This window comes from Lutra lutra, chromosome 6, assembly GCF_902655055.1.
Source record: "Lutra lutra chromosome 6, mLutLut1.2, whole genome shotgun sequence".
Lineage (NCBI taxonomy): Eukaryota > Metazoa > Chordata > Mammalia > Carnivora > Mustelidae > Lutra > Lutra lutra.
In genome coordinates, this window is record NC_062283.1 from 73,537,620 (window position 1) to 73,561,180 (window position 23,561).

The 23,561-nt window shown below is 34.7% G+C and overlaps 1 protein-coding gene across 1 annotated transcript in view; it reads right to left on the bottom strand.

Moving 5' to 3' along the window:
- The window catches only part of TBC1D32 (TBC1 domain family member 32), a 238,219-nt gene that overhangs the window by 39,096 nt on the left and 175,562 nt on the right, over positions 1-23,561 (bottom strand). Inside the window, 2 exon segments of the mRNA XM_047733941.1 lie at positions 10,855-10,938; positions 16,644-16,769. Of these exon segments, the coding sequence (XP_047589897.1) occupies positions 10,855-10,938; positions 16,644-16,769 (210 nt within the window).

Genomic DNA, 23,561 nt, shown 5'->3' on the forward strand with positions numbered 1-23,561 from the left:
TCATTTGCGTAGTGACCAGGAAGTTCCTCCTATGTCAGTACCTGAATACACTCTTGGTGATCCTGTATTTTATTATTAATTGTATTTTAGTTTCCCAAGTTCAAATAATGTTAAGACTTTGGTGCTGCAGTGTTGGTGACACTGGCTGACTTTGCAAAATTTAAGTAGTTTCAATAAAATATGTTGCCTTTATATATTTTTATAGCTGTGAAATAGACCTACCTCCTATCAACTATCATAATAGGGTATTATAAGATTGCTTTTTAATTAGGAAGATATATTCTATTGAGGTATTCCTTATGTTCAAAGAAATATAAAGATTTTAAATGTACAGTTTAATTAATTTTGACAAATGCATACAAGCTGTATAACCCACACGCTTCTAAGATATGGAATATTTTCATCATGTAGATGTTCCCTCATGCTCTCTTCTAGCCAATTCTTGCACATCCTTCTTCCCTAAACTAGCCACTGTTCTGATCTCTTTCACTGTTGGCTTAGCTTTACCTAGAACATCATATAAATGGAATCACATAATATATACACACACAGACACACACACAGAGTATTACACAGCCAAAAAAGGATGGGATCATGCTATTTGTAATAACATGGATGGACACAGAGAGCATAAGTCAGACTGAGAAAGACAAATACCGTATCATTCCACTCATACGTGGGAAAAAAAGAATAAATAGCAGAATCAGACCTACAAATACAGAGAACAATCTAATGGTTGCCAAAGGAGAGTGGGGTGGAAGGTTAGGCAAAATGGGTGAAGGGGTTTCAGTTATGGAATGCATAAATCATGGGGATAAAAGCCACAGTATAAAGGAATACAGTCGCTTGATACTGTAATAGCAACGCATGGGCACAGAGGGCAGCTACACTTGTAGTGAACACAGAATAATGTATAAACTTAATGAATCACTATGTTGTATACCTAAAATTAGTGTAACTATATGTGTGTCAACTATACTAAAAAACAAAACAAAAAAACACCACAGTTCTTCACGCTGAAGAGAAATGGTACCAGATGAATGCACAGATACATACACATACAACACACATTAACACACATACAAGAGTGTAAGAAATTGTAAATGTATGTGCAAATAAAGATAACTTTGCTCTTGTTTCTTTATTTACTTAAAAATAATTGATTCAAAGGAATAATGACATATAAAAGTAAAATGCATAGAAAAAATAGTATACAGGACGGACAAATGGAAATAAACTTTTGTAAGGTTCTTATGTGAAAGACATGGTATTAATTCATAGTAGACAAAAATATCAAAATCATAGATAAAATTTTAAAATATCAATAATCATGTAAATGGGCTAAAAACACCAAAAATGGCAGAAATTCTGAGACTGAATTAAAAGCAGGAAGCAAGATGCAACCACACACTATATATTTTTAGATGCCTTTTATACTAAAAGACATGATATATTAAAGATGGGAAGACATATTATACTGACACCAGTTATAAGAAAGCTGAACATCTGTATTATTATCAGACAAAATACACTTCAGGGCAAGGAGTATTAGAGATAAAAAGACTTTTTAAAAATAACAGCATGGTCAATTCATCAAGAAGAAAAAGCAATACTAAATATATATTTACCAAATTGGAAAACCTTACAATACATGAAGCAAAAACTAAAGAATTAAAGGGACAAGTACGTAAGCATAAAATAATAAAGGGAGAGCTCAACACTACTATATCTGTGTTTGTACCAAAAGCAGACAAAAATTTAGAAACTATTTAGAAAATCTGAATAGCATGAGCAACTAAATTGCCCTTATTGGTTATTTACAGAACACTACAACTATCAACTCTAAAATATATATCCTTTCACTTGTCAATGGAACATTTACTGAGACAGAACATTGGCTCACCATAAAAAGCTTCAAAAAATTTCAAAGAAATTAAATTATACAGAGTATAAACACAAATAGAATTAAAATAGAAATTGGTAACAAAAAGATACCTGGAAAATCTCCAAATTCTTGAAAGTTAAGCAACACACTGCAAGTTAATCAAGGTCAAAGCAAGCTAGCAAGCTAAATTAGAAAATATTTTTAATGAAATGGTAATTAAGACATTTCTAAACATGTGTTGGGAGGCAACTAAAGCATTGCTTAGGGGAAACTTTATAGTTCTATATACTTATATTAGAAAAAAATAAAGGTTTAAAGTCAATGATCTAAGCTTCCATCACAGAGGCTAGAAAAAGAAGAGGAAATTAAACCTAAAGTCCGCAAAAAAATGAAATAAAACACAATAGAAACCAATAAAATAGAAAAAAAAAGTACAGAGGATATCAATAAAACCAAATGCTGATTCTTTGAAAAGATCAATAATATTGACAAATCTCTACTCAGAGATGAATTCCCTAGATTTTCTTTTTGCCTCCTATATCCTACCTGGCTATAAAGAAAAAGGAGAAAGAGAAAACACAAATTATCAGTATCAAGAATAAAAGAGAAAATATCACCATAGATCCTACAGACCCAAGAAGAAATAGAAAATCTGAAGTCTTACATTTATTAATGAAACTGAATTAATATTTAAAAAGCAGACCATAAAGAAAACTCAGACCCAAATGGTGTCCACTAGTGAATTCAATCAAATAAGTAAAATAATAACAATCTTGCCCACTTGTAAGCACAAAATAACCATGATCACCAAATAATTCAAAGACATTAAAAGAAAACTAATGACCAATATTGCACATGAATATAAATAGAATATTTTAAAATATTAGCCTTTCAAATTCAGTAATATATTAAAAGGATGAAGTATCATGATCAAGAGGAATTCATCTGTGAATGCAAAGTTGGTTTGACATTCAAAAATCAATGTAGAACTTTTCTCCTAAGAATAAGAACAAGTTGTATATTCTTACTTATATACTCAATTAAGTTTTGACAAAATATAAAAGCAATTCAATGCGGTAAGAAAGCTTTTCAAACAATTGTTCTGGAACAAGTAGATATCTGGGGGAAAAGATGTAAACCCTTACCTCACACATAAAATATTCAAAATCGATTACAGATCTGTAGGTAAAAGGCAAAGTATTAAGTATAAAAAACTATCTTTATGGTCTTGATGTAGGTAAAGATTTTTCTGAATAAAACCCTGAAAGTACGGACTATAGAAGAAAAAAAGAAAAGTTGACAAACTGGATTTCATCAAAATTTCATCAAGAGACATTAAGAAAATAACTAGACAAGCCACATAATGGAAGAACATATATGCAGTATAAATTGGACAAGAGATTGAATCCATAATCATTATATAACTACCACCCATAATTCAAACATTAAAAAGTCATGAAACCCATATAGAAATGATGGGGGTGAGTGAGAAACAAAATACTTGCACAGACATCTCAAAAGAAGTGTTCAGCATCATTCATCATCAGGAAAATGCAAATCAAAATAACATGGAGATACTACTATACACGTACTGAAATGGCTAAAATTTAAGATGGAAAATATTGAGTGTCAGTAAGAATAAGGAAGAACTGGAACTGTCATATGATGCTGCTAAGAGTGTAAAATGGTACAACTATTTTGGAAAATGGTTTGGCAATTTTTCATAAAATTAAAATACTTCTATTTTCTGATCCATGAATTCCACTTCTCTGTACTTATATAAAAGACTGATTTTTATAAACTATTATCAGAACAGTTTTAACTTCGATTAGATGATAACACTTTGAATTCTAGTACATATAAAACTGGATTATTAAACATGAGAAATATTTATCTTCATTAATACATTGATCTGGCACTTGTAATACTAATGTTCCTCTTCTGCAAAGTATGACACAGCTAAGTATCTTTACAGTAGGAGGAGTGTGCAGTCGGCTAATGGTGCTAATAATGAGTGTCCCTGATGCCATTGTATCCTATACATCACGGTGGCTTCTAGGACAAGATGCTCACCTCTCTATCAATGAAGAATGGAATAGTTAAGGATCAAGGTGAGAGTAGTTGCCCAAAAGGATTATGCCACTCAAATGTTGTATGATTCAGGTTCTTACTTCTTTCCTATGGAAGGAAAGAGTCATTCCAAAGTGGTCTAGCTGTTGTATGAGGAGCCCTTTGAACTTTTCTAGGATTGTACAAATAATTTCCCATATCTATTCTCTCTCTAAAAGCTTATGTTTCTGTATATTCAGAGTAGAAACTTAAATCTGCACATTTCAACAGATAATGTTCCCAATTACAGCTGTACTTCAAAATTCTCGAGTTTTTTTTAAAAGTAAAGACAAACACACTTCACTCCATACCGCTGATGAGATTGCTGAGGGTGAATATACAGTCATTTGTATTTTTAAAGACCTCTACAGCTTATTTCTTCTGCACTGAACTTGAGATCCACATTTAAAGAATAAAAGTTTAGATATAGTTAAAATCAGACAGTAATACTCCATTTCACAAATTTCACTTTAAAGAATGTAGTAGTTAATTCTTCAAAAATCTTCAAAAAGTGGTTAAATCACTTTTTAGTGAGAATATATGGGGGTATTAAGCATACCAGAACAAACATCAAATACCCACTCAAAAAAACCTCTAATATTCGATAGATACAGGGACAGTAGTATGAATAAAACCCATTTGAAAAAAATAAAGTTTTCCAAGCAGGAATGAAGAAATCAGAAAATAGTTTTCTATTTACTATATATTTTATTAAAAGAGACACTTCAATTTTAAATTTGTGTTTGATATATGACAACTTGACAAACAGAAACAGATCTTTGACTACAAAAGTTCAGTGAAGTAATCTTTTGTTATATACAATCTGGACTAAATACAACTTGTGAAGCAGTAATTAAAATCTTCAGAAATAAAACTGATGGGATAAAATAAATAAAACTCAGTGATAAAAATGGATGTCTTCACTGGTAACCAGTGACTCACTGAAATGTGCACATCTATGTGTAAGATACATAATAGGTGCTTAACAGACACTGAATGAATGAATACATATATGTAAAAATGAATGAACAAGAAGTTGCACTGCATATCAAATGGAGCAAGTTGGAGATGGAAATAGATAGGGACTTAAAAATATATTCTGTACATTGAAATTAAGTAATAAATGGATGATATAACTCCTACTCCCTGGAGTCACTATGAAAAGTATAACAAGTTGCTGATAAAAAGTCAAACAAACAATGACGCCTGTACCATCACACTTACCCTACTTAATGTCTAATTCAATCAAAGCATTAACTATTTGAAATAACCAATCCATGTAATTGTAAATATAATGGTCTCAGAAGAAAATGAGTTGGAAAAATTGACTTAATATTGACTGAAATTGCTCACTCTAGTAATGCATTCTGTTCTATTTTTGGTTCACAAAGCTAGCACATAGAGCAGTGGAAGAAATGAAATCTATTCTGCCTGGCACTTGGCTAATGGTGTGGAAAAAAATTAATTTTCAGAAGAGCAAAGAATTTCTCCACTGGAATACATTTCCATGGTTAGAAAAGCAGTTACTGCTTGGCTGTTTACTGATTCTTCTGAAGTCCTGCTGTAACTGTTCTAAAGTCAAAGAACTCTCACCACCCAAAGAAGTCAACCAGTCAGTACACTCTCTCCTACCTCCTTCCTTTCCCAGAGTTGGTTGGCAGATTCTGTTGCTTCTCTTTAAACACAGGGTTATAACTATCCACATATTATAACTATATAATCCACAGGGTTATAACTATTAAACTCATATGGACATAAAATTCAATTTCTTGTGGCCAAGTTACTGTAAGAGTGTCAGCCCCTAATTGGTATAGTCAGCATTATTTAGAAAAAAGGATTTCTTTCCATGTCTTTATGCTATTACCCTTTCCTGCAAGACTCCTCCTCTCCTACTTTTTGTTTTAGCCATACTAGCGCCACTCCTCTTGCTCCAGTATTGCTTCTTCCTCTTGTCTTTCACAATGGCACTAGTCAACATTGGTTGCTCTTTCCACTAAACACCTATGACACTTGAAACAAAACCCCTCATTTGACAACAACCCAGTACAAATACTATACTTAAAGGCACACTGCCTAAAAATAAAGTAGCCAGCTGAAAAATGTCAGTTTTCTTTATTTTATTTAACTAGTTGTTGCAATTTATTTAATTCATCATTTTAGGTGGATGCACTATTTCCCCTACTTGAGGATATCGTAATTAATTCATATTATATATTTCCTTGCTATTATTAAGCATACTCACAAACATGCTCCATAAATGGAAGGTGGCAAAGAGCATATTTGCTGAATATCCAAAAAAAGTATAAAAGATTTTTGACAATATATATGAAGTTCAAAAAGTATTTTAATAATCAAAAGGTGAAACAATACAAAATTTTCTGATTTCTTTCCAACTGTTTGATTAGCAACATAAAGATAAAACATTAAAAATATTTCCTACCTTTAAAGGAGTACTTAGTTTATCATTTAAAGAAGCAATTACATTAGGATAAAAAAATCCCCAACTTGGGACGCCTGGGTGGCTCAGTTGGTTGGACGACTGCCTTCGGCTCAGGTCATGATCCCGGAGTCCCGGGATCGAGTCCCACATTGGGCTCCCAGCTCCATGGGGAGTCTGTTTCTCCCTCTGACCTTTTCCTCCCTCATGCTCTCTCTCACTGTCTCGCTCTCAAATAAATAAAATCTTAAAAAAAAAAAAATCCCCAACTCATTCCAGGGAAATGAACCAACAAAAAATTAACATCAGTTAAGACTTGGAAAGATACTTGTATAGATTTACAAACTGCAAATGTCCAGAACTTTGTTCATTCCTCTTTCTTTAAGGGGATAAACAGCTAAACTAATTTGATTTTTCCAGATCTGCAAATTTTATAATAGATTAGAATCCTGAGGGTACTAACAGCAGATGGATGATTGTGTTATTCTAATTTCAGCTACCTTAGGGTTTAAGCAAGCTGTCATTTTTAAAAAGACAATCAATTTCTCATTTCAAGAAACATGAAAAAATATTGAATATATCCATCCAGCATTTTCTTTTTTATATCAAAACATGGTTTTTATTTATTTAAAGTAAATACAGTGAAATTTTACAATAGGAAATCATTGTTCCACCAGCCTCCCCCCAACAAAAAAGGGGTGAAGGGTGAGGATATCTAAAGCCATGGTTAGAAAATGATATTAACAACAAGTTTACCATATCATAATAACATATATTATACAATCAAACAGGAAGTGACTTTATTTTTGGCTGTACTCTAAAATTCCAGTGGAGAGCTATTCAGTTAGAGCCTTTGAAGAATTTAAATTCACATTTGGGGTTTATCTGCCTAGATAATATGTTCAAAAGAGCCAACATCTGAGATCTCTCACATCATAATTTAGAAATTCTACAAAGGGCACTGAATATATACACACTGAGCAATTAGTCTTGTTGAGTATTTAGATTATGTATACAACATAATGTTAATTTCAAATTATCTACAGAAAATATGATACAATATAACAATGTGCCAAGGAGAGCTACAGAAATTGGAGATTATAGTGAAGACTAGGGAGATACCCCCTCTGGCCATGCAAATCTCCATAATTATCACTTCTTATTTCCTTTCATACTCATAGACTTGACCATTCATCCCTGTATCTCTTCATATACATTTTCAAGTTTATTCATAAAGTTATAATTTTCTTCACAAATGTTTTTCTTCGAAACTCTCCTCACAATGTCTGTTTTCTTTCCTCTCTACTTCAGTCTCCTGATTTTAAAAGTGATGATTATGCCTACTGCAAAGAGCAGTTATAGGGTTGAATAATATAATACACATTATGTACTTCGGCACACTATTTAACTCGCAAGAGGTACTCAATAGGTATCAACTGCCTTCACCTACCTTAATCCCTATTTAATGCTACCTTACATTTTCTTCTCATTTCTTTGTTCTCATTTTCTTAAGTTCTCTTTTATCCCTTTGCCAAATTTGCATTAAAGGGGCTGTGTAAATAATTAGGTATATGTTCATATGTGTATTTGTAAATATCAATATATTTAGAATTATTACACAAATGTATTGGTGTGAATACAGATGCTGATGTTACAGTTTATATATTTAATTCAATAAAGATATATCAAATACTATACCGAAGGTACAAAGAAGTTTGAGACCTAATGGAATAATTTGAACTAGCCACATACAATATAATAAATATCAAAATGGTAGTTTAAAGTGAATATAATGAGCAGAGAAGAGGAATATCTACTTCGGAATAAGAGGGAAGTGAACATTTTAGCTGCAACTTTACAGTTAAGTTTTACATCATCATATGGGGGAAGAAAAGCTCATCTAGAAGGAACAGGAGGAGCAAAGTTTCAGTGGCATGAATGCACAGGGAGCCTTTGATCAGTGGTGAGTAATAGGACCAGAAGGATAGGCTGGACCAGACTGGAAGCATATATTTTTCTTTTTAAGGAAATATGATGTATAGTGTCTAACTTGAATAAATATTTAAATGAGTATTTCTTCAGCAAACAGAGAAGTCATATTACCCTTATAAGGAAGAGGAACAATATCCCTTGATTATTTTCATAAGTCTCTGCTACTTCTCTACTTTACTGACCCTCATGCCTGGAGATTCACCTCTGGCAGATTTCAGTTCTGCACTCTAGTTCATCCTTTACACGGTCACTAAAATAATCTTCCTAAAGTACAGATGAGTCAAGTAAAGCTTCTGCTCAGAAATCTTAGAGGGTTTAATCTATTGCCTGTTAGAATTAAGACAAACTGATTGGCACTGTTTATAAAGCCCTCTCTCCTTCATTCTTTTAGCTATTCTTTCTTTTATTTGTCAAATATTTCTTAACACTGTCATTCTAGTTGCAGAGGATGTGACAGATAAGACATAAAAACTATGCTACAAGAGTTTACTGTCACATGAAAATTAGACATTAAGTCAGAATATGAGAAAGACATTACAGAGATGCATATTGGCTTTATACACTAAGTTGATGATTTAGCAATATATATTTCCAGCCAACATCTTTCCCCTAAATTCCAGATTCAAATATCCAATGTATAAAAAATACATTCATTTAAATATATAACAAGTATCTAAAACATAACATAAAAGCAAGCTCTTCACCTCCTCTCTCCAACTTATTTTTTCCCCCATTCTTCTTCATCTCAGTGTATGATAATTTAATCCTTCCAGTGGCTTGGATCAATAACTTGGAGTCTTCTTTGATTCCTTCTTTCTCTCACATGCCATTGTCAATGTGTTACTCAATTCTGTTGGCTCGATCATCAAAATATACCCAGAATCCAAATACTATCTCCCACTGACATCCACATCCAAACCATTACCACTTTTCATGTGGATCGTCTTAATAGCTTCCTACTTCATCTCCCTGCCTTAGCCCTCTTCCTCCCTTCAATCTTTGCTCAACATAGCTGCCACAGCAATCTTTTTGTAAAAATGTAAATCAGAGCCTGTGTGGCTATGTTCAAGACCCTGCAGTGACTTTTAAAAACCCTCTATCATCCTTCCCTCTCTGACTTCAATACCGACAATGCTTCTTACATACTCCTGTTCAGCCATACTTGTCTCTTTCCTGGTCAACATCTGGAATTTCCTCTCCTGAAAACATCTACATATCTTTCTCCCAACTCTGCTAGTCTGAACACGATTTAATAATGTAACCCCCATCCCAAGCTAGAACTCCCTAGCCCTCTTTCCTGCTTGGCATTTCTCATTCACCACCATACTATTTGATCTACTAAAGATTGTCTGTCTTCCCATAAGAAGGCAAAATCTTTTCCCTCTTTTATTTATTGCTGTGTCTAAATGCTTATAAAAATTCTATATGCATTTCATAAATGAATGTGTCTTTGGGTGGGGGAAAGGAGAAGCTGGCAGTCCTGCTAATAGTTTAGTGTTCCTGAAAAATAAACAGAAGGCATGGAGAGAAAGATACGATGCCAGAGAGGAAAAAAAAGGGAAAAAAATGTAAGGCTTTGGGTATCATGGAAAGAAGTTTAGATTTTATGCAGTGGTCAATGGGGATCTTCCAAGGGGTAGAGGAATGAGTAGGTCACATTTGTACTTCAAAGATCACTTTGAGAGCAGCATAAAGAATACCTTTGAAAAGAAATCATATTCTAATCAGCGACACCAGGAAAAGAGGCTGTTGTAATACCCTAGGCAAGAAGTAATGGTGGCCTGAACAAAGAAGAGATCAATTAAGTAGATAAATTTGAGATCTATTAAGAACAGAGAATTAACATAGTTTGGTAATTGAGAAGAAAATATGGACTTAGACCATTTTTCAGTTTCCAGTTTAGATGGACAGTAGATGACTGTACTGCCCACCAAAACAGATAATGTAGAAAAAGGATATACATTAATAAGGTATGATGAGGTGAGGGCCCTGCTGGACATTTCCAGTTTGAGGGTTTCTGCAGCACATCCAGGTGATGTTTACCTATTAAGCAGTGAAGCTTATAGTAGATCTCTGAATAGAAGATGTGAATTTTGAAGTTATCAATATATGAGGTAGGTAAAATAATACAAACAAATGAGATCCTAGAGGATAGTGGATAGAATCAAAAGAGAGGAAGACACTGCCTTAATGAAAAACAACTTTTGATGGGTAGACAGGAAAAAAAGAGGTCAAAAGGAGTTAGCAGGTTACAAGAAAACCCAACTATTTGCACAAAAGATATTGAAAGACATTCATACTGTACAAAGCACAAAGTGAGAAATTTTTAAGATGAGAAACCTTGTGCATATTTTTAATCTAATTAGACAGCTCTATGAAATACTATTTTTTAGATAATTGTTTTTCAAAATCCAAGATGCTCAAAACATACCTGTATATTCCACTGAGGGGAAGTAGCATTCAGAGAGGTTTTCGGAGAGATGAAGCACAAATTTTTCAAGCAATTCCTGTAAAGCTGTAATTAACAAGAGAAAAATTGGGATATTAAAGGTCAAGAATAATACATGATAATGTATCTCTAAAGTCACAGACTAGTAGATAAAAGTCATCTGAACTTCTTCACAGTTACACTCTTAAGGAGGTCCAATTCAAAACACATACCACTTTAATATTCATAACAATGTTTCTCATGTAAATTAAATTTTAATTGCTTCACTGAGAACCTATTCAATGTAAAACTGGAAAAGAATCATCTGTTATCTTTAGATTCTCAAAGGATTACTTCAGAATTTGCTAAATGATTTTGATACAGAAAGAAAATCATCACTAATTAGGCTATAATATCTTATCATTATTCACACATACAGAAAAAAATTTTCTGAACTCCAAGACCACAATCAAGGCATAACAACTCCCTTCCCTTTCAAGACAGGACATACTAATATGTTTTATACACTTTGCAACTTTGTATCTGTTCGAGGCAACTGGATCATAAGTAAACTTGTCAGTATGTGGGTGGAGGGAAGGATGCAAAGGCAGAACACAGGATTTTTAGGGCAGTGACACTCTTTTCTATGACACAATGGTGGATAAATTTCTCCATTATACTTTTGTCAAAACTGATAGAATGTGCAAGCACCAAGAGTGAACCCTAATGTAAACTATGGACTTTGGATGATAATGATGTGTCAATGTAGGTACATTGATTATAACAAGTGTATCACCTGATGTGAGATGTTTATAGTGAGGGAGGTTGTGCATGTGTAAGGCATAGAACATATATGGGAACTCTGTGTACTTTCTGCTCAATTTTGCAGTAAATCTGAAATTGCTCTAAAAAATAGAGTTCATTAATTTTTTTAAAAAGTTGGAAAAGATGCCTATCTATCAGTGAAACAATAAAGAACTGTGTCCAAAAAAAAAAAAGTAAGCTTTTCTCTATCTGGTTTAGAAGGGACAAACGATTCTTTCCTGGACTGGACTGATAATGCCATATAGATGATGCCACTATGACTGCATACATTACTCTCAAAATGTACATAATCAGTTGTATATATTTGCATATATTACTCTCAAATGTGTGTGTACGTGTATATATATATATATATCAAATATATATAAATATATTTGCATATATTACTCTCAAAATGTATATAATCAGTTGTATTACTCTCAAAATGTATATAATCAGTTGAATTATACTTAATATAGTATCCAGAATTGTTTTTTGTAATGAAATGTATCTATGAAGTAAATGATATGCATATACAGAATATATATATTTTATATATTTTATTGACTGATCTATATTAACTATATATTATATATAATATATAATACATATTATGCATTTATAATATATAATACATATAAATAATATAATTAATATATTATATATAACATATATATTATATAATATAATATATTATATATAATAATCAGAATAATATACATATAATCTATATAATATAATCTATAATAACTATATTAACTAAATGGACCCTTTTTTCATATCCAAGTGCATTTTAAGCACATAAGTCATAAAGAAATTACTGTTGAACATGTAAAAAATGTAAAATCAAACAGGAATAACGTGCTTTCCAACAATTGTAGCTCTGACAAGCTACATACCACAGTATTTTAATGGCTTAAGATAAAAAAAAATTTTTAATCACTGAACTCTATTCATATTCTGACTTCAAATTAAAATAAGTATTAAAAGGAATAAGAATATAGTAGTTGAGGGTCAGAAAGGGCACCAGTATTGTCAATTATTTAAACTTAGAGTTGTTTACCTCTTCTATCTTCACATGCATAAGGATAAATTCTCTCACTCACAGAAAAATCTTTCAAAGTTTTTAATCCACGAATCTATACATAAATAGCCCTTAGGTGAGAGCTTTCTACCTCCATGGGTTTGTTTATAAGTCATTTAATAAAGAGAGAAAGAAATGAAACAAGACGAAACCGGAGAGGGAGACAGAACATAAGAGACTTAATTTTAGGAAACAAACTTGAGGGTTGCTGGCAGAGGGGCAGGAATGAGAGGATAGAATAACGGGATGATGGAAACTGGGGAGGGTATATGTTACAATGAGCACTGGGTATTATATAAGACTCATAAATTACAGACCTGTACCCTTGAAATAATACAGTATATGTTAAGTGAATTTAAATAAAAAATAGATAGTCTTTTGAGGTCACAATTTAAGAACATCTCAATGATTTTTAGAAAATCATTCTGAATTAAATATGACTAAAATGTAAGATACACATTAGTAACAAAGGTTATATAAAAAGTTTACTTTAAATGGAAATATCCATTTAACATTATAATTATTCTCATTTTAGCACAATCATATGGTTGCTACATGCTATGCACTGAAATAAAGTACCTAAGTTAATGGGAAAGGTCACAGCATACTGCTAAGCAATTCTTTGAATCCTATGCCCAGAATTGGGTCTAGCCATCAGACAGATACCTAAACACACTTCAGTGAATTGGGAAAACTATCACATCTGTGAAGCTAAACACAATATGATTTGAAACTTAAGAGTTACCAGACTAATCACAGACTTCGCAAAGCACACTATTTTCTGGCAAGTACTGATCTTGAAATGCCAAATGCTATTAGATACATACACTGGAGGCTTTTGGACAAACTACTTCCACACTGTCATAGGCAAAAATTATATCACCAAACTATCTGGAGAAGGTCCTGGATTTCTACTGATTCCAATAGATTCATTTTGCCCAGGAACCCTATGAACAGCACTATGCACTTCCAAATATTTTGAGGAATAGGCTATAATCATAGAATAATAATAAAAACTGATCTATATGTGGTAGTTGAACCTGTGGCTAAAATCTCATGGGCACATCTAACTAATCACACATAAGTGTAGCTGAACTTGCGTAATTCCTGGAATGGCTATTTATCTCAGTATGACTAACCACTTGTCAATTCACTGAAAATTTCATCATCTATAATTAAGGAAATTAGTTCATATCATGAAACACTTAACTTTAAACACAAATTATTTTTTAATATTATTGTTCAGAAAGTAAACTATAAAATACTTTTTTCTTAAAAAATTTTTAAAAATATTTTTTGTTAAAATCTTAAGTGGATCTTTTTATTTCAAATGATAGACCTGGAATTTCTAGAAAGGATTTTAGATTATAAGCCACCCTCTTTTAAACATACTTATCCCATGGGGCTATGACACAGACTTTATTATAAAAACAAAATGTGTAAGGTGTGTGTGTGTGTGTGTGTGTGTGTGTGTACACACACTACAAAGGGGCATGGGTTTATCTAATGAGGAAAAAGTGAGGACAGATTTTTCAGGGATACTTGGGTATAACTGCTTTCTCCCTTGGCACTGCTATCGCAACAAAGCTGGTTCCAAAACTAAGGCAGCACGGTGTTTGTAAACATGCAAAGTTTCTCCTGGATTCATTCCTTTTTAATTCTTTATCTTTGATCATTTTAGCGTATCATCAAATCATAAGATAATTACACTAGAGACCCAATTTTTTCCCAATCAACCCATCTTGCATGTAACCACCAGAGGTTGTTCCTTGAACACTTGCTTATTCAAGAAGTAAATCATGGCCGTCATCTCCCTACCCCATGAAGTTAACACTATGCTCATAGGTTTCAGGCAGTTTACAATCTTACTGCACCCAACCATATCCACTTTTTATACAAATTATTATGAGCATATTCAGATTATTTTTCTCAATGATTTCAAGTAGTTTACATTCACTTTCCTCTACATTTTTTAAGAAGACTTCTTTTGTATAATTACAGAATCTCATGAAGTTGTGAGGATAGTACCGAGATAGAGAACTGCCTTTATCCCTTCATTTAGGATAGGTCTGCAGTTGACAAATTATTCATCTGAGAACATCTTGATTTTCTGTTCCTGAAGACTATTTTCAATGCATAGAGAATTCAGGTTAACAGTTCTTTCAGCGTATGAATGTTATGCCACTTCCTCTGTCCTCCGTCTTTTCTGGTGAGAAGTCCATGGCCAGTGATACTGATTTTCCCCTGTAGGTATGTTGTTTCTTCTCTGCTTTCAAGATTTTTTGTCTTTAGTTTTTAGAAGTTTGACTATATTTCATCTTGGTGTGGATTTCTTTGGGTTTATCCTGTTTGTGGCTCTTGAATCCATAGATTTAGATTTAGGTTTCTTGATAAATTTGGAAAATTTTAAGCTATGTTTCTTCAAAGACATTTATAGTCCTAATCTCTTTCCAGGTCTCCAATGACACAAATGTTAGACCTTTTGTTATGGTTCCACAGGTCTCTGCAGCTCTACTAATTTTTTGTTTTGTTTTGTTTTTCAGTCTATTTCCTCTCTGCTGATATCTTCAAGTCACCAGTTCTTCCTTCTATACATTTTATTGTTGGACCAATTCATTTAGCTTTTTATTTTGGTGATAGTATTTTCACTTCTAAAATTTCCTTTTGGATTTTATTTCTTTGCTGATTACTTTCTAATTTTAAATTTGTTGCAGGTATGAGACAAATACATGTGTGGAGGGAAAGGTGGAAGTTTGGGCCTGTTAACACTGAGTGATAATGAAACTCCTTAACTTTCTAAGTCTCCTGTGCTATAATCCTAGCAAGGAGCAGCAAGGGTGTCCCATTACTGACAAGTAAGGAGGGAAGTCCAGGCTATGCCCAGTCTTACTAGCAGTATTTTCTGTGGTGTCTGGCTGGATTAAAGTGGTCACTTCCTACAAAAATGTGTCTTGATAGCTACCCCTTTCCTGGTCCTTTTGCTAGAGAGAGTAGGCATTTATCGACCCCCACCTTTTTATCCTGCATCTAATGGCATTCTTAATCACTCATTCTAGGATATAGGAGGCAAAAAGAAAATCTAGGGAATTCATCTCTGAGCTACCCATAGATTATATCACTAGTCTCAGAAAATATAATTGCTCCAACAACAAAATATAAACATTTTTATTTCCGACTTTTAATTTTATAACAAATAATATAAATGTGAAAACTTTAAAGCATGGCTAATGAAATTGATAATTTTAGTTTTCAAAAAAATCTACCTTATATTTCCATTAGAACCTTTTTCTTAGATCTTTATTCAAAATAATGCTAATTTATAAATGATAATTTTTAGAAAACAAATGCACATGTAAATACTTGAATATAAAATAATTTATTTGCTAGTTTAGGAAACAAAGCTATTCCCCCCAAATAAAATTTCAGTTTCCTTAAGAGTGACTAAATTTACTTGGCTAGATGTGGCAGAGTTTCAAAATATGTGTCAATTAAAAAGTCTATAAAGTTTCCAAAAATATAGCAGTATGGTATATTCAAGTGAAAGCTGGTGAAACTGAGCAAATACCTAGTTAAGGCAGCAGTCTTCCAATTGATTTTAAAAAAAGTTTAGTAATTTCTCAGATTTCAGTATTTTTTGGCAGTTTTTATTCTGCCTAAAATTTTATTGTGATGAAGGGGTGAAAGTCAGTGGGCCTCTTTTTTGCCTTCCCTCTGGCCCCCCATTTCCCTGCATCTTAAGTTGTAATTTTTGTTTTCTAGGATCATAAGTTTCTCAGAAGTCAATGGACTTCTGGGATCAGTATTATGTACTCCAGACATGTCAACACTAATCTTTAGGAAAAACAGCTTTCATTAATACAATTTTCATAACAAAAACACCCCCAATATTAAACAACATACTTACTACTTCCACTGATTATATCAGGTCTGGCCTTCATCATTTTGCAAAATTGTCTTCGGCAGTTTTCTATCCACTCAGTTTGTTTATCAGACATTTTGAAGCATAACAGAAGTTTGGCAAGATCATTGTCTAATAAGAAACATGGCATGTTATATTATTATAATGAGATGCTAAAAACACTGAAAAATAAGTATTAATGTTAAATATGTAAAAAATTACAAATTCTAGAAATAGTATTTGGCTTTCAAAAGAAAATACATTTTTCTATAATTATGTCTTATGCCATCAATTATACTTATAAAAAGCCTATAAAATGAATTCATTAAAAGGTCACAAAATGTATTGACTTATAACTATAATTCTTATTTTTTTTAAAGATTTTATTTACTTATTTGACAGACAGAGATCACAAGTAGGCAGAGAAGCACGCAGAGAGAGGAGGAAGCAGGCTCCCCGCTGAGCAGAGAGCCCAATGCGGGGCTCGATCCCAGGACCCTGGGATCATGACCTGAGCCGAAGGCAGAGGCTTTAACCCACTGAACCACCCAGGCGCCCCTATAACTATAATTCTTGAATGCTCTTCTTATCTGAACATAATTCATTACTGATATCTGAAGTAACAGACATCAAATAACAGATGTGATAGACATAAGATTTCAATATACAGACTGACATGAATTATACTCTTATGCATATTCAGACACAATTTTATTCACTTCTTTAAACCAAAAAGAAAACATAAGCACAGAATTTTCTCAATTATTTATTTCCACTTCTTGCAAAAAATTATACCAATAACGAGTGGTGCTGAAAAAGTATGGCTAAAATATAACTTCTTGGGGCGCCTGGGTGGCTCAGTGAGTTAAAGCCTCTGCCTTCAGCTCAGGTCATGATCCCGGGGTCCTGGGATCAAGCCCCACGTCAGGTTCTCTGCTTGGCACAGAGCCTGCTTCCTCCTCTCTCTCTCTCGGCCTGCCTTTCAGCCTACTTGTGATCTCTGTCTGTCAAATAAATAAATAAAATCTTTAAAAAAATAATAAAATAATAAAATAAAATATAACCTCTTTCTAAGCAATTTCATGAATACACAGCAACTTCCATCTAATTTTATTTTTCCATTTTAACTTTAATTTCATTCCCATGAGACTTTTCCATCTTCCATTTTAATATCATTCCCATGAAATTTTATATTAGAAAATATCTATAAATAATATATTAAAAAGGATGCAGGTGGGGGCGCCTGGGTGGCTCAGTGGGTTAAAGCCTCTGCCTTCGGCTCAGGTCATGATCTCAGGGTTCTGGGATCGAGCCCCGCATCGGGCTCTCTGCTGAGTGGGGAGCCTGTTTCCTCCTCTCTCTCTCTCTGCCTGCCTCTCTGCCTGCTTGTGATTTCTCTCTCTGTGTGTCAAATAAATAAAATCTTTAAAAAAAAAAAAAAAAGGATGCAGGTGTCCTTAAAAAAGGGATATAGAAGCATACAGGTATAGGTAGTCACATAAACTCATACCTTTAAACACTTTCCTTGAAAGAGATTTTAGAATCAAAAAGGAAAAAGAGCCTTTTAAAATAAAGGATCAGGGACATCTGGGTGGCTCAGTTGGTTAAGCGGCAGCCTTCAGCTCAGGTCATGATCCCAGCACCTTAGGATCAAGTCCCACATTGGGCTCCTGGCTCAGCGGGGAGCCTGCTTCTCCCTCTGCCTCTGCCTGCCACTCTGACTGCCTATGCTCACTCTCTCTGACAAATAAATAAATAAATAATATTTTAAAAAATAAATTAATTAAAATAAAATAAAGGGTCAAAGTCCTGATGCCCCTGCCCAATGATGTGTCTGGGAACACTAACACTACAGAATATATCTGCCAAAGCTCTCTTTCAGCTGATAAATCCTACCAGGAAGATAAGAGTGGTCAATGTAATATTAGGAGAGAGTTTCAATCACACAGTCCTCATGGTGATGATATCTAAACGAATATGTTTAAGTGTATAAATCATAATTTATTTAAATATGTCCCTATTTCACATGTAGGACACACACACAAACAAAGGCCACCTCTCATCAAAGCTACATAGTCTTTTATACAAACATGAGTATACAAATAAATATATTCAAACATATGCATACTCACACAAGTATACATATGACCCACAATGAATTGTGTTATTGAAAGAATGTGTAATTCAGATATTCAGTTCTAATATATTCTCTGAATATTAAGACCAAGTGATCCTGTAGTATTTCATAAATAGCGTCAATCAGAAGCAATAACTAGAGAAAAATTAACGTTATTAAGCCAAAGGAGAAAATTATTCTTTTTAATAAAAACTGTCAAAACCAAGGAGGAGTCAAGATGGTGGAGAAGTAGCAGGCTGAGACTATTTAGCAGGAGATCAGCTAGATAGCTTATCTAAAGATTGCAAACACCTACAAATCCAACGGAAGATCGAAGAGAAGAAGAACAGCAACTCTAGAAACAAAAAATCAACCACTTTCTGAAAGGTAGGACTGGCAGAGAAGTGAATCCAAAGCGACAGGAAGATAGACTGCGGGGGGAGGGGCCGGCTCCCGGCAAGCAGCGGAGCAACGGAGCACAAAATTAGGACATTTAAAAGTCTGTTCCGCTGAGGGACATCGCTCCAGAGGCTTAACCGGGGTGAAGCCCACACGGGGTCAGCATGGCCTCAGGTCCCGCAGGGTCACAGAAGGATCGGGGGTGTCTGAGTGTTGCAGAGCTTACAGGTATTAGAACAGGGAAGCCGGCTAAAGAGAAGAGCCGAGGAGTGAGCTCTCAGCTCGGGGTTACGTTGAACCAGTCGCAGGCTCGGTGAGCTCGGAGCGCAGCCAGAGGCCAGGGTGATGGGAGTAATTGGGCACTGTTCTCTGAGGGCTCACTGAGGAGTGGGGCCCCAGGCTTTCGGATCCTCCAGGCCAGAGACTGGGGGCCACCATCTTCATTCCCGTCCTCCGGAACTCTACTGAAAGCGCTCAGGGAACAAAAGCTCCCGAAAGCAAACCCGAGTGGATTACACAGCCCGGCCCCTGGTAAGGGCGGTGCAATTCCGCCTGGGACAAAGACACTTGAGAATCACTACAACAGGCCCCTCCCCCAGAAGATCAACAAGAAACCCAGCCAGGACCAAGTTCACCTACCAAGGAGTGCAGTTTCAATACCAAAGAGAGCGGCCGAATTCCAGAGGAGGAGAAAGCAAAGCATGGAACTCCTTTTCTTTTTTTAACGTTTTTAAACTAGCTTATCTAATATATATATATTTTTTTCTTTTTTATATTTTTTCTTTATTTGTTTTCTTTTTTTAACTTTTTTTTCTTTCTGAAACTCTTTTTTTTTTTTTAAGATTTTATTTATTTATCTGACAGAGAGAAATCACAAGTAGGCAGAGAGGCAGGCAGAGAGAGAGGAGGAAGCAGGCTCCCTGCTGAGCAGAGAGCCCGACGCGGGGCTCGATCCCAGGACCCTGAGATCATGATCTGAGCTGCAGGCAGTGGCTTAACCCACTGAGCCACCCAGGTGCCCCTCTGAACCTCTTTTTATCCCCTTTCTCCCCCCTCACAATTTGGGATCTCTTCTGATTTGGTTAAAGCATATTTTCCTGGGGTTGTTGCCACCCTTTTAGTATTTCACTTGCTCCTTCATATACTCTTATCTGGACAAAATGACAAGGCGGAAAAATTCACCACAAAAAAAAAGAACAAGAGGCAGTACCAAAGGGTAGGGAACCTAATCAATACAGACATTGGTAATATGTCAGATCTAGAGTTCAGAATGACGATTCTCAAGGTTCTAGCTGGGCTCGAAAAAGGCATGGAAGATATTAGAGAAACCCTCTCGAGAGATATAAAAGCCCTTTCTGGAGAAATAAAAGAACTAAAATCTAACCAAGTTGAAATCAAAAAAGCTATTAATGAGGTGCAATAAAAAATGGAGGCTCTGACTGCTAGGATAAATGAGGCAGAAGAAAGAATTAGCAATATAGAAGACCAAATGACAGAGAATAAAGAAGCTGAGCAAAAGAGGGACAAACAGCTACAGGAACATGAGGGGAGAATTCGAGAGATAAGTGACACCATAAAATGAAACAACATTAGAATAATTGGGATTCCAGAAGAAGAAGAAAGAGAGAGGGGAGCAGAAGGTATATTGGAGAGAATTATTGGAGAGAATTTCCCCAATATGGCAAAGGGAACAAGCATCAAAATCCAGGAGGCGAAGAGAACCCCCCATCAAAATCAATAAGAATAGGTCCACACCCTGTCACCTAATAGTAAAATTTACAAGTCTTAGTGACAAAGAGAAGATCCTAAAAGCAGCCCGGGAAAAGAAGTCTGTAACATACAATGGTAAAAATATTAGATTGGCAGCAGACTAATCCACAGAGACCTGGCAGGCCAGAAAGAGCTGGCATGATATATTCAGAGCACTAACCAAGAAATACATGCAGCCAAGAATACTATATCCAGCTAGGCTACCATTGAGAATAGAAGGAGAGATTAAAAGCTTCTAGGACAAACAAAAACTGAAAGAATTTGCAAACACCAAACGAGCTCTACAGGAAATATTGCAAGGGGTCCTCTAAACAAAGAGAGAGCCTAAAAGTAGTAGATCAGAAAGGAAGAGAGACAATATACAGTAATTGTCACCTTACAGGCAATACAATGGCACTAAATTCATATCTCTCAATAGTTACCCTGAATGTTAATGGCCTAAATGCCCCAATCAAAAGACACAGGGTATCAGAATGGATAAAAAAACAAAACCCATCTATATGTTGCCTACAAGAAACTCATTTTAAACCCGAAGAGACCTCCAGATTTAAAGTGAGGGGGTGGAAAAGAATTTACCATGCTAATGGACATCAGAAGAAAGCAGGAGTGGCAATCCTTATATCAGATCAATTAGATTTTAAGCCAAAGACTATAATAAGAGATGAGGAAGGACACTATATCATACTCAAAGGATCTGTCCAACAAGAAGATCTAACAATTTTAAATATCTATGCCCCTAATGTGGGAGCAGCGAACTATATAAACCAATTAATAGCAAAATCAAAGAAACACATCAACAATAAAACAATAATCGTAGGGGACTTTAACACTCCCCTCACTGAAATGGACAGATCATCCAAGCAAAAGATCAACAAGGAAATCAAGGCCTTAAATGACACACTGGACCAGATGGACATCACAGATATATTCAGAACATTTCATCCCAAAGCAACAGAATACACATTCTGCTCTAGTGCACATGGAACATTCCCCAGAATAGATCACATCCTCGGTCCTAAATCAGGTCTCAACCAGTATCAAAAGATTGGGATCATTCCCTGCATATTTTCAGACTACAGTGCTCTGAAGCTACAACTCAATCACAAGAGGAAATTTGGAAAGAACCCAAATACATGGAGACTAAACAGCATCCTTCTAAAGAATGAATGAGTCGACCAGGAAATTAAAGAAGAATTGACAAAATTCATGGAAACAAATGATAATGAAAACACAATGGTTCAAAATCTGTGGGACACAACAAAGGCAGTCCTGAGAGGAAAATATATAGAGGTACAAGACTTTCTCAAGAAACAAGAAAGGTCTCAGGTACACAACCTAACCCTACACCTAAAGGAGCTGGAGAAAGAACAAGAAAGAAACCCTAAACCCAGCAGGAGAAGAGAAATCATAAAGATCAGAGCAGAAATCAATGAAATAGAAACCAAAAAACAATAGAACAAATCACCGAAACTAGGAGCTGGTTCTTTGAAAGAATTAATAAGATTGATAAACCCCTGGCCAGACTTATCAAAAAGAAAAGAGAAAGGACCCAAATAAATAAAATCATGAATGAAAGAGGAGAGATCACAACTAACACCAAAGAAATACAGACAATTATAAGAACATACTATGAGCAACTCTACGCCAACAAATTTGACAATCTGGAAGAAACGGATGCATTCCTAGAGACGTATAAACTACCAAAACTGAACCAGAAAGAAATAGAAAGCCTGAACAGACCCATAACCACTAAAGAGATTGAAACAGTCATAAAAAATCTCCAAACAAACAAAAGCCCAGGGCCAGACGGTTTCCTGGGGGAATTCTACCAATCATTTAAAGAAGAACTAATTCATATTCTCCTGAAAGAGAACTAATTCATATTCTCCTGTTCCAAAAAATAGAAATGGAAGGAAAACTTCCAAACTCAATTCATGAGGCCAGCATTACCTTGATCCCAAAACCAGACAAGGATCCCATCAAAAAAGAGAACTACAGACCAATATCCTTGATGAACACAGATGCAAAAAATCTCACCAAAATACTAGCCAATAGGATTCAACAGTACATTAAAAGGATTATTCACCACGACCAAATGGGATTTATTCCAGGCCTGCAAGGTTGGTTCAATATCCACAAATCAATCAATGTGATACAACACATTAATAAAAGAAAGAACAAGAACCATATGATACCTTTCATAGATGGTGAAATAGCATTTGACAAAACACAGCATCCCTTCCTGATCAAAACTCTTCAAAGTGTAGGGATAGAGGGCACATACCTCAATATTATCAAGGCCATCTATGAAAAAACCCACTGCAAATATCATTCTCAATGGAGAAAAACGGAAAGCTTTTCCACTAAGGTCAGGAACACGGCAGGGATGTCCATTATCACCACTGATATTCAACACAGTACTAGAAATCCTAGTCTCAGCAATCAGACAACAAAAGGAAATTAAAGGCATCCAAATCGGCAAAGAAGAAATCAAACTATCACTCTTCGCAGATGATATGATATTGTATGTGAAACCAAAAGACTCCACTCCAAAACTGCTAGAACTTGTACAGGAATTCAGTAAAGTGTCAGGATATAAAATCAATGCACAGAAATCAGTCGCATTTCTCTACACCAAA